This window comes from Anomalospiza imberbis, chromosome 32, assembly GCF_031753505.1.
Source record: "Anomalospiza imberbis isolate Cuckoo-Finch-1a 21T00152 chromosome 32, ASM3175350v1, whole genome shotgun sequence".
NCBI lineage: Eukaryota > Metazoa > Chordata > Aves > Passeriformes > Viduidae > Anomalospiza > Anomalospiza imberbis.
The window spans coordinates 150,767-162,252 of record NC_089712.1 but is presented as its reverse complement, the minus strand read 5'-3'; the positions used below and the strand labels follow the sequence as shown (position 1 = coordinate 162,252).

At 57.5% G+C, this 11,486-nt stretch overlaps 1 protein-coding gene across 1 annotated transcript; it reads left to right on the top strand.

Annotated features, from left to right (window-relative positions):
• The first annotated feature begins 250 nt into the window (after positions 1-250).
• LOC137463953 (serine/threonine-protein kinase pim-1-like) lies at positions 251-2,760 on the top strand. Its single transcript, XM_068175298.1, is given in 6 exon segments — positions 251-790; positions 876-926; positions 1,156-1,525; positions 1,748-1,924; positions 2,209-2,336; positions 2,338-2,760. Coding segments are annotated over 6 exon segments (1,470 nt in total). The 3' UTR covers positions 2,542-2,760.
• Positions 2,761-11,486: the final 8,726 nt, after the last annotated feature.

The window sequence follows — 11,486 nt, the reverse complement described above, 5'->3', positions numbered from 1 at the left end:
GCGGCGGCTCCTCCGTTGGGTTCGCGGAGGCAACGGAAGAACGTTCGCGAGCTCCGGCGGTTCCGCAGCAGCAGCAGCAGCAGCAGCAGCAGCAGCAGCAGCAGCAGCAGCAGCAGCAGCAGCATCAGCAGCGCTTCTCTCGATCGGTTTTCCGCTCGACTTTCCACTCGCTCCCCATCCCCTTCTCCCTCTCACACTCACTCTATTCCCGTCCCGTCCCGTCCGTGTTCTGCCTCTCCCAGCCCGGCTCATGCCGCGTCCCGCAAGGCGCCGCTCGGCGGGGCCGCCCCGTGCCCGCCCCTGCCCGTCCCGCCGCGGAGCCGCCTCGGCCGGGCTCTCTCCGTACTGGCTGTGGCACTTCTGGAAGTGCCTCTTGCTCTGGTGCTGGCGGAGCAGCGCGGTCTTTTGGCTCCACCTGGCGCGGGCTCTGGGCCGGCCCCGGCCGAGGCCCCGGCCCCGAACCAAGCCCCTCCCGCGGTTCCGCCCGCAGCCGCCCCGCTGCCGCCCCGCGCCCGCCCCGGCCCCGACAGCGTCGCCAGCAGCTTCCCCGCTCCGAGCTCCGCCGCTGCTCGGCTCGGCCGCCGGCCCCGAGCCGCCGCAGCCTGGGGCAGCTCGGCAAGCAGCAGCGCGCCGGGCGGTCGGGTTCCCGGGGCAGAAGAGCGGGAGCGCGGTGCCGCCCGCACGGGCGGAGAAGCCTCCCCTGGAGCAGCTCTACCGGGAGGGCCCGCTGCTGGGGAGCGGCGGCTGCGGCAGCGTTTACTCCGGGACCCGGCTCGCCGACGGCGCCCCGGTAAGAGACGGGGCCGGAGCGGAGGGGGCGGCGGGCGGCGAGCGGCGGGCGGCGAGCTCAGCCCGGCGCTCGCCTTGGCTTGCAGGTGGCCATCAAGCGAGTGCGCCGCGATCGCATCTCGGAGTGGGCGCGGCTGGTGAGTGAGCGGGGCCAGCGGGAGAAGCCGGCGGGGCGTGCCGGGCGGGGCTGAGGCGAGGCCCGGCAGGGTGGCAGCCGGAACGCTGCGAGGGGAGCGAGCGGGGAGTGAGCGGGGGCCGCGCAGCGTCCCGGACCGGGCAATGGCCAGCGGCGCTGGGGCCGGGCAGGGGGTGCCCAAGGCGCGGCGCAGCATCGGCCCCGCTGAGGGCATCGCGGTCCCCCCGCAGCACAACGGCGCCCTTGTGCCCATGGAGCTGGCGCTGCTGTGGATGGTGTCGTGCCCTGGCTTCCGCGGCATCGTGCGGCTCCTGGACTGGTTCGAGCTGCCCGACGGCTTCGCGCTGGTCATGGAGCGTCCACAGCGCTGTCAGGACCTCTGGGACTTCCTGGCCGAGCGGGGGTTCCTGACGGAGCCCGTGGCGCGGGGGCTGTTCCGCCAGGTGCTGGAGGCCGTGCGGCACTGCACCAGCCGGGGCGTCCTGCACCGTGACATCAAGGCCGAGAACGTCCTCGTCGACCTTGCCACGGGCGAGGCCAAGCTCATCGACTTCGGCTGCGGCACGATCCTCCAGGACACGTTCTACACCCGGATGTCAGGTGAGCCCAAAGCCGGGGCCCAGCCGGGCAGCAGAGGTTCCCCCCTTTGCTGGCAGAGGGGGAAGAGGGAGGCAGGGAGGGAGGGGGAATCCTTCTTCAGCCGGCTGCAGCCAAGTTGCTTTTCGGCGGGGCAGGGGCTGGCTGTTGTGGAACGGGAGCTGGCTGGGAGGGAGGGAGGGAGGGAGCAGCATGGGCCTGATGAGCTGTGCCCGTGTCCCATAGGAACGCCGGAGTACTGCCCACCGGAGTGGATCCTGTTTGGCTGCTACCATGGCCAGCCAGCCACCATCTGGTCCCTGGGCATCCTGCTTTATGACCTGGTCTGCGGGGACCTTCCTTTCCATACAAACACGGACATCGTCCAGGGCCAGCTCTTCTTCCCACCCCGGGTGTCTCAAGGTGGGGATGCGCCTTCAAGGCTCGGGAGGAAGAGCGGGGTTGGGAGGGGGCAGCTGGCACAGAAGCGTCCCGCTCCAGCAGCTAGTGACGAGGTTGATCTCCTGGGTTAGCTGGAGGAGGTGGCACGTGTGCCTCTGTGCTGCTCTCCTCTGGAAGGGAGGATCGATGGGAAGCTTTTGGATGCAGCTCCAAGCACTCCTAGTGTGGCCTGGGCACCGTGGAATGTGGGAGAGCACGGACAGGAGCCTTGTCCCGCTGAGTGGCGGTTTCTGGTTTCTCTGCAGAGTGCCAGCACCTCATCAGGTGGTGTTTATCCATGGAACCCGCAGACAGGCCATCACTGGAAGACCTTTTTGAGCATTCTTGGCTGCAGGAGCCCTGCCTGGCCCAGGAGACAGCAGAGATCCATCCCTCTGCTCAGTAGGATCCAGGAGCCCAGCAAGTACCAGCAGCACGCGTCTCGTGGCACTCCAAGAAAACCCCGGAGCGTTTCCCTGTGGCCGTGGCCCGGAGGAGAGAGCGCAGCCAAGGAGATGCTTCCGCTGGTCCCCAGCGAGTTGTGGAGGGAGCGGCTCAGTGCTCCCTGTCCCATTGGAGAAGTGGTGGCAGTGCAGTGAAGGTGCCACGGACTGGAACAGGGGAAACATCCCCCTGCAGCTCAATGGCATCAAGATGAGCCCGCAAGCCGAGGCACAGCTGGCGTGTTCTTCTGGAGCACCACGTGGAGCTGGGAACCCCATCCTCGAGCTGGCCGCTGGTGGGGCAAAGCCGAGTGGCTTTGGCTGCGGCCCCTTCCTGGAGGACACGCTCTGCGCCCGGATGAAATCAAGATGAGTTCCCAGTCGGTGCAGGGGCGGGGGGATGCTCGTGCTTCCAGGCATGGCAGGGCTCGGGCTGGCCACGTGCCACAGGTTCCCCGCTCAGCGGCCTTGGGGAATATTAATTTTTCCCCCGGCCGCCAAGCTGCTTTTTGGTGGGACAGGGGACGGGTGTTGTGGAAGGGGAGCCGGCTCCTGGCCTTGCTGACAGCTTCTGCCAGCCAGCCTGGCACGAGCTGGGGCGGGGGCAGCCAGCCTGACAAAGCATCCATCCATGTGGATGGGGGAAGCAGAGGGGGACGGGTTCTGAAGCCATGCCCCAGCTGATCTGCTTTGCAGGCCCTTGAGGAAGGGGTGCGTTTATGGGCGGGAAAGGTGGGGTTTTTTCCCACCCATGGACAGGTTTAATTCTCACATGGAGTGGTCAGACCCTCCTCAGGCCCGTGAAACGGTGACAGGCTTTGTAGCTTCTTATTTCCAGGTCTTGTTTAGAATTGATTTCATGAAATTGTTCTTTGTTTTCCCAGGAAGATTACACCTGGTGCCCAGACCGGACGGGGAAGCGCCTGCACCGTCCCTGGAGCACCTCCAGTGCCAGCGCTACCCCAGGGGCCACGGTCTGCGGGGACATCCCCTTCAAGAAGGACGAGGACCTCATGCGGGATCGGCTCCTCTCCTGGCAGCAGGTCTCCAGAGGTGGGCACCCGGCTCCACAGCTGGGCTGGCAGAAGGGCTTCGGGCTTCGGGCAGCGGGCACACGGGCATCCCACCATTGCAGCTGCTGAGGAGGCTGCTGTGCTGTGCTTAAGCAGAGGAGGTGGAACGTGGCCTGCCACGCTGCCCTTCTCTCCAAACAGAGAATGGCTCGGGAGGTTTGGGCTCTGAGCACAGCCAGCAGCCTGGCCCGGGCCCAGGCCATGGTGGGACAGGGGGACAGGAGCCTTCTGTGACTGACCGTGGCTCTCTGGTTTCTCTCCGCAGGCTGCCAGCACCTCATGCCATGGAAACGGCTCCGCTCGGCCTGCCAGTCTGGGAGGGCTGGAGGGCAGTGGGTGCTCATTTGCTGTCAAAAATAAATTGTTTTTTTTTTTTTGTCATGTCACGATCACAGCATTTCTTTCATCCTTTTCCAAGGTTTTGGCCTCCCTTCCTCCAGGCTAATCTTTTTGTGTCCTTCCTCAGCCACTTGATGGCATTTGGCAGGGGGGGGTTAAGCAATGTTAAAAGTTCAACAACAGCTCCTGTTGCCAACTGCAGCAGCCCCTTCAAGAGCCCTGAGCTACCAGCGAGGTCCACGTCTGCCTTGCAAAAGGGAGTGGTTTGCAGCCATGGGGTTGTCGCCCTGCTGCAAAAGCTGGGAGGAAATAACAAGTGGCAAAATGCCAATTTGGCTCAAGCCCTGCCCAGTTTCTTCATCTTTTCCCTCTGCTCAGTGATAGGCAGGCAGGGCTGGACTCCAGCGAGGTTCAAGCTCTTGGCGCTCCCTGGCATCAAGGGGATCAAGTCAACTCTTGTATGCAGTGACTGCAATAGAGCTCCTGAAGGAAAAAAGGGAATGTCATGAGGTGGGGCCTCCTTCTTGTCCCCTTTGTCTGCCCAGGAGCCCCTTGGAAAGGGAAATGCCTACACGGGTTTATCTGACTCCTTCCCAGCCAGCCTTTCCCTCACTCCCGGGTCTCGTTTGCTCCGCAGGCTTCACCAGCTCGCTCAGCTCGGAGGAGCTCTCAGAGGAGAAAACGCTGCCTGGCGTGGGGCTGTCTGATCCCTGTCTCATCTGGATTCCGTTTGCCCCGCTCCCTCCCCCATCCAAGAGACCCAAGGATGCCCCGCAGCCCCACGGTCCTGCAGCAGATGCCGGGCACGTTCCCTCCTCCGCTCCTTGGTGGCCCTGGGGAGGCTCCAGAGCCCTCCCTGTGTGTGGGACAGCTGCTGCAGCACCGCTGTGCCTGCGTGCGAGCAGCGCCCGAGGAGCAGCTGCGCAAGTTCCGAGTCTGAAGTGGAATCCTCGGCGCACACAAATGACAACTGGCATCTCAGGGGCTGCCAGGAGAAGCTGAATCCATCTGCTCGCTGCCCTTTCGAGCCAGAGCCTCGCCGATGCAATTGGAAGAATTGCCCCTGCCCAGGAAGCTCTCAGGTAGAAGAGAGGAGCAAAAGCCACGTGTTTCTGAAACACAAAATGTCAGAATGAGGTTCCTTAACACTAATTTGCTATTTAAGAGGGGATCATTTATTGAGGCCTGAGGCCCAGTGAGGGATAAATCCTAACCTGACGTGGACATGTAATTCTACCAGTGTGTTGCTCATCTACAGTCGCTAAATGCCAATCACAATTTACCCATTTCCATAAATCCCACCCCAAGTTCCCAGATTCAGTCCTTGTTTTCTCTATCACTGTACCCTTGAGCCAGATGTGTTCTTCTTCTCTTCCAGCCATCCTTGCTGGGAAAGCAGCCCCTGCATGCCTTGTTCCTGTGCTGAAAGTTCACAGGCACGGTAAAAATGGAATGAACCCTTTGGGTCTCAAGGCCAAGGCTTTGTGTGGCCAGGCAGGGGCAGGCAGGAGGCAGAGCTGTCAGCAAAGGAAGGGGCCAGCGAGGTGGGGCAGCCGGGGGATGACGACAGCCTGCAGGGACAGAGGCCAGGGCAGGGACACCGCAGGACAGCCTGGGCTGCAGAGGGCACAGGGATGTGCAGCAGCTGCAAGGCCCTGACAGAGCCAACCTGTGCAGCCCTTTGGCCATGGCTGCTGGCCCTGGGCCTGAGGCCACGAGGGGACAAGTGACCCTTGCAGCCCTGGGGCCTCATGGCCTCCTTGTCCCTGCTCAGCAGCCTGGCAGGGGCCACCCCATGGTCCTGCCCTTGGCATGGCACATCCCCACATGGCAGTGCCCATCCCGGGAAGAGCCCTGAGCAAGGAGGGAGGGACAGGATCTGCCTTGCCAGGGGCTGGGGCTCAGCCTTGGCCCTTTGCATTCCTGAAACACATCCAGGTTTGCTCAGCACCAGAGACACCTTTGCCTTGTTTGTCCCCACCTGTCATCAGTGCCTCCAGTTCTCTGCTCTGCCTGGGGCCTGGGGACACTTTGATATGAATTGTGTCCTTGAGTGGAACCCATTAACAGTTAAAGAAAGTTTGGACTTTGAATCTGACTTTTTGAGTTCTTGAGAAGTTCTTTGAGCACACTCTGAGGGACTGGGTCTGATGCAAACAGCACCACAGCCCCAGAGGTCATTAAAGTCCTGGTGCTGTGTCTGTGCTGCTGAGCTGGGCTGGGCTCCTGGCCCCGAGGCAGCTCCTGGCAAGGGCAGCGCTGCAGAGAGACAGCTCTGGCCAGGAGCAGCTCCTGTGCACAGCCCAGCAGGGCTGGGGCACTGCCAGGGCATCCCAGGGACACGAGCAGGGCACAGACAGAGCTCACAGGGGCTCAGCACTGGCAGGGGCTGTGGGGTGTCCCAGAGGGGGCTGTGTCACAGCAGCAGCTCTGTGGCTGTGTCACGGAGGCACAGAGCAGCTGTGATGTCAGAGAGGGGCTGTGTGACAGCACAGAGTGGGTTGTGTGAGGTCACAGATTGGGCTATGACATCACAGAGTGTGTTGTGTGAGGTCATCAAGCAGCTATGGCATGATAGAGGGGACTGTGTGACATCACAGAGCAGGCTGTGACATCATGGCATGGCTGTATGACATCACAGAGCAGGCAGTGAGGTCAAAGTGTGTGCTGTGACATTACAGAGTGGCAGCATGACATCACAGGGAGGGTTTTGTGGCATCACTGAGGGGGTTGTGACATCACAGGGCAGGCTGTGACATCATAGAGAAGGGTATAAGGCAATAGAGCAGATCCTGCCATCATAGAGGGTGGCTCTGTGACAACAGAGAGTGGGTTGTGACATCACCGGGCAGCTGTGTAATGTCATAGAGCAGGCTGTGACACCAAAGAACAAATAGTGACATTGCAGGGTGATACAGTCTTCTGTGACATCACAGAGCAGGTGTATGAAATCACAGGGTGACATCTCAGAGTTGGCTCTGTGACATCACAGGAGCTGTGTGACATCACCGGGGCTGTGTGAGGTCGCTGGGGAGGTCACTCCACCCCAGCCCCCCCTCCCAGTTCCCCCAGAGAAGTCCAAAGCTGCTCGTGCACAGAGGGGTCCCCTGTCCCCCCGGGTCCCCCCGCCCCCGGCGCCGCAGCCTCCCCCAGAGGATGTTCCACGAGATCGACCCCAGAGCCTGACACGGGGACGGGGGCCGGGGCTGTGGGGGGTGGGACAGGGGGACAGGAACCCCCCGGCAGCGTCCCCGTGTCCCCCAGGGCCAGATCCTGGCCCAGGGCTCCTTCACCCTGTTACCAATGAGGGCTTGAGAGCGCTGAAAAAATCCCCAGCAAGGGATCAGCAAAAAACAGATTTAATATTAAGTGAGAGCACCACAAAGTTCCTTGGCAAGAGTCACTCTGCTCCTGACTGGACACTTCAGGCATGGAAAAGGAAACAAAGCAACAACAAAACCAAACAGAATCCAGGCAATCAAACCAGAAATGAGCTGAGACCTGGGGCTTTCTTTCCTATGGAAAAGAACTGTCCTTCTCCTGCAGGTGCCCATGGCAAGAACTGGGATTTCACCTCCAACACTGCCTGTTGTGACAGACTGGAGGAGATTGTTGGCTGGAAACATTTCATGTGTGGGGAGGAAGGGGCAGGTCCAGCCTTGCCCTGCCCTGGAACCCCAGCCCTGCCCTGCCCTGGAACCCCAATTCCCCCAGAGCCTCTATCCCAGCCCAGCAGTGTCTGCCAGTCCCTGGCACAGCACAGGCAATGCTCCACAGCCACCTCTGGAGCCCCCAGCCCAGCTCCTGAGTGACCAAATGACCCCAAGTCCCACCTGGGGGAAGGGCCCAGGAACACCAAGGGGTGTTTAAGGCTGAGCACAAGGCAAGCACACATCTTGACCCTACCTCCTCTTGGAGAATTTCTATCTGAACACTGCTGGAATCCAGGAGTTGGTAGCTCTGTGTGTGCTTCTCTGTATATTTTTTGTCTTTCTCACTTTCTGTGTCTCTTTCTTCTATTTCAGTCCTCGTGCAAATGTTGATTAACTTAAAATTGAATGAGCTAATAGTCTGTGAAGTTGAATGGGCCAAGGTAATGCTTTGGGAAGTGTTTTTGTTGATTGAATGTCACGCTAATCCTTTTACCAAAGTTTCTCTGGTTTTCTAAAATTCCCAGTAAAGGCTGTTTTGTTGTTTTGAGCTCATGAGAATCTCTTGTTGGTATTTCTCCAGTGCATCCAACTCAGAGGACACAAACAATTGTAATTCCTCTTAAATGTCTCCTTGAGAGAGTTGTTTGGGGGATGGGAGTCAGGGCTTGTGTGTCCTGCTTGGCACAGCCCAGGCAGGGCTTTCACAGCCACATTCCACACTCCATTTCCCAGATGGAGCCGCTGGTGCCTCTGAGTTCTGCTGCCCCAGCCCCAGGGACGCTCTCCTTGTCTGCCCATTCCCCCACGGTCTCTGGGCAGGGATGGCCTCAGTGGGGGCTGCTGACATCCTCAGCAACTTGGAGCGCCCTGGAGCCACCTCCGGCCATGGACGGCGGCCAGCGGCCGGGAATGCCCCGGGGTGAGGAGGGAGGATACCAGCAGAGCATCCCCACGAGGCAACGATGAAGACAGTGCCGGGATCAGGCAGAAGGAGCATGGACCCCCACCGGAGCATCCTCCAAAGGTAAGGTGTTTTCCAAAGTAAAATTGGCAAAAAATCTTATTAAATTCTGTGGCTGATCTTTGCTGTCCCCACGAGTCGCTCGCCACCCACACGAATCATAAAGTTCCCCCTCAAATGTGGGACTGGGAGCACACAGACCCTTCCCCATAGTCTAGGGACCCCCAGAAGACCCCTCCCTATGGACTGGCCACCCCAGAAATGGGGCTAGGACCTCCAGAGAAACCTCCCCATTACCCTAAAACCCCCCAGAATGGTGCTGGTACCCCCAGAGACCCATCCCCATGGGACTGGAACCACCACAGACCCATCTCCATGAACCTACAACCCCCAGAAATGGGACAGGGACCCCCAGAGACCCCTCCCTATGGGCCTGGGATCCCCAGAATGGGGCTGGGACTCCGCCCATGTGAGCCACGCCCACTCCCCGCCTTGCCCCTCCGCCAGCGTCAATCCAACCAATCAGCGCCTGGAACAATCAGTGCAGGAACGCCTTCTGCATCATCCAATCAGATCGCACTCTTATTCTGGCCCCACCCCTTCATTGTGACATCACAAGCGGCCTTGACACTCAGCCCCTCACCACTATGACATCACTGCACTCCCATTGGCTGTCGGCGGGAGGGCGGGGCTTGCCCGGACTATAAAAGGCGTGTGCTGGCACACAGGGCTCAGTGCGGGCCCGGCGATGGGAGCGGCGGCGTTGGCGGCGTCAGAGCCCCGGGAGCGCCCCGGAGCCACCTCTGGCAACGGACGGCGGTGAGGAATGCCCTGGGGAGAGGGGGGAGGACCCCGCCAGAGCATCCCATGGGACAGTGAGCACCGAGAGCGGCGGGGCATCGCCCTGGAACGAGGACGATGGAACTGGGAGGACCAGGGCAACCAGCGGAGCATCCCCGGGGCTCAGGAAGGAGAATACCAACATAGCATCCCCCGGGGGCAACGGGCATTTAGGGATTTTAGGGATTGTAGAGAGTAGTTTAGTATGTCACATGGATGAGAAGTTTAGGTTTTACAATTTTTAGCATATTGTAGATTGTTATAAACGCCAATCACTTGGTTTTTAAAATTTTAAAAGTTTAATAATAATAAAATGGTTATAAAAATAGTAATACAATTAGAGTAATGAAAATTTAGAGTTAGGACAATTACAAGACAATAAAAAGCAAAGAATTACAGACGTCCGGATGCTCTCGGGCACTTACGCCCGATAAGCATGCCTTGTGAACAAAGGAATAATCTTTAAAAGCAGTAGCCTGTTGCATATTCATACATCTCATACATGATGCATAAATTCCTTGCAAATTAAGAACTTTTCTGGTTTTTGTCAACTTCTTCCCCTTAATCCTGGTGGTTCCATAAAGCCGGAGAGAAGGTGGAAGTATGTTTGTCTTTTCCGATAAGGAGGCAGTAATTCTTTATGGGCCCCCATCATTGTCATCTCTGTGTGAAGAGTTTCTTCATTATCTCATCTCTTGCTTGAGCTAGTAAAAAAAACCCCCACATATATAGCCTCTATTTTAACTACAAAACTACATTTACCATACTATTAAAATGTTAATACAGCACTTCTAATGAATATAACATAATACATATAGTATTCAATTTAATATTTGCGAAAAGCCAATCATAAAATATGCATTTTTCACAGATGGGTACAGGAGCTGTCACATCTTCAGCAGAGGAGGACACACCTTCAGCAGGAGCTGTCACAGCTTCACCAGGTGTTGGGGAATGGCTGCAGGAACAGGGTCATGGATCGATGGAACAATTGTTCCAGCAATCCTCTGTTTGAGACCCCAGACCTGAGCTCTGTGCCCGGGAGGAGCTCTGGCCTGGGAAACTGGCCTGGGAACAGCATTGTGTCTGGGTCTGGGAAACAGCACTGTGCCTAGCCTAGGAACAGTACACTGTGCATGTACAGATAGCAAAAAAGCAGCATATCCTTGAGATATGAGTTGTACAAGAACAGGATGTAAAACAAGATGTACCTAGCAAAGTAAAATATATCAAGCTAGCAGATGAAACACTTAGCTGCAGCTGAAACCGCACGTAGGAGAACATGTAACAATGAACCTTTATGAATTAACCAATGAGAGCTTGTTGCTAACATTGCTTGTGAAAGACTGTATAAACTGACAGGATCTTTGAATAAATCAGAGCTTGCTTATCAATCATATTCATTGTGTGCTTGTCTTCCCTCACTGCCCATGGCAAATCTTGGCACCCAGAACAGGGACCCTTGCAACCCTCAGGGGTCCCGGTGCCTCTCTGACTAAGGCGGTGAGCCCGGAGCAGCGCTGAATATGCAGTGTTCAGAGGGCTGGAAGTCTACTCGATGCTGGCATAAGGAGTCCTCTCGAGCCTGGGTCAGAGCAAGACTTGCCATCTGGGGAGTCAGGACAAGACTCGCCATCCGGGGAAGAGCTGCCGGCTTGCAAGGTACAAAGGCTGCACTTAAGGGTCAGATTATGGAAAGCAAAGTAGCTCTTCAATTACTTACAGAAACGTGATTTAGCTGACATAGATTTAGATAAAGATCCGCCAGCTTTGTACACCTATGGTCGGGCTCAAGGCTTATTTAAAGCCTCAGGGGATCTCTCTGATGAGAAAGAGTGGCGTGGATTAGAGAACATTCTTTAGTTTAAGGTGATTGATGATGATAAGGCTGCCCGAGAGCTAATGAGGTCGTGGCGCTCAGTCATAAATTGTTTGCAGAAGTATCAAGCAGAAAAGAAAGTTGCTGCTGTTGCTACTGCCACTTTAGAAGGGGTTAAACCAGGAATGCATTCTTTAGAGGTTGATTACAATCCTAGTCCTCCAGTAAGAAATATTATTGAAATTAAGAGCAGATCGAGTGATAAGCAACCTACTGCTCCCCCTGCTTTTAATCCTGCCTTTAATGCTGCTCAGTCAGACACAGATCCCCTCCCCGGGAATGAACAATCAGTAATAAATGGTGAAAGACTTCCACAGGCTAAAAGAAAGCAGCTGCAGGATGAAACTGTTCAGAAC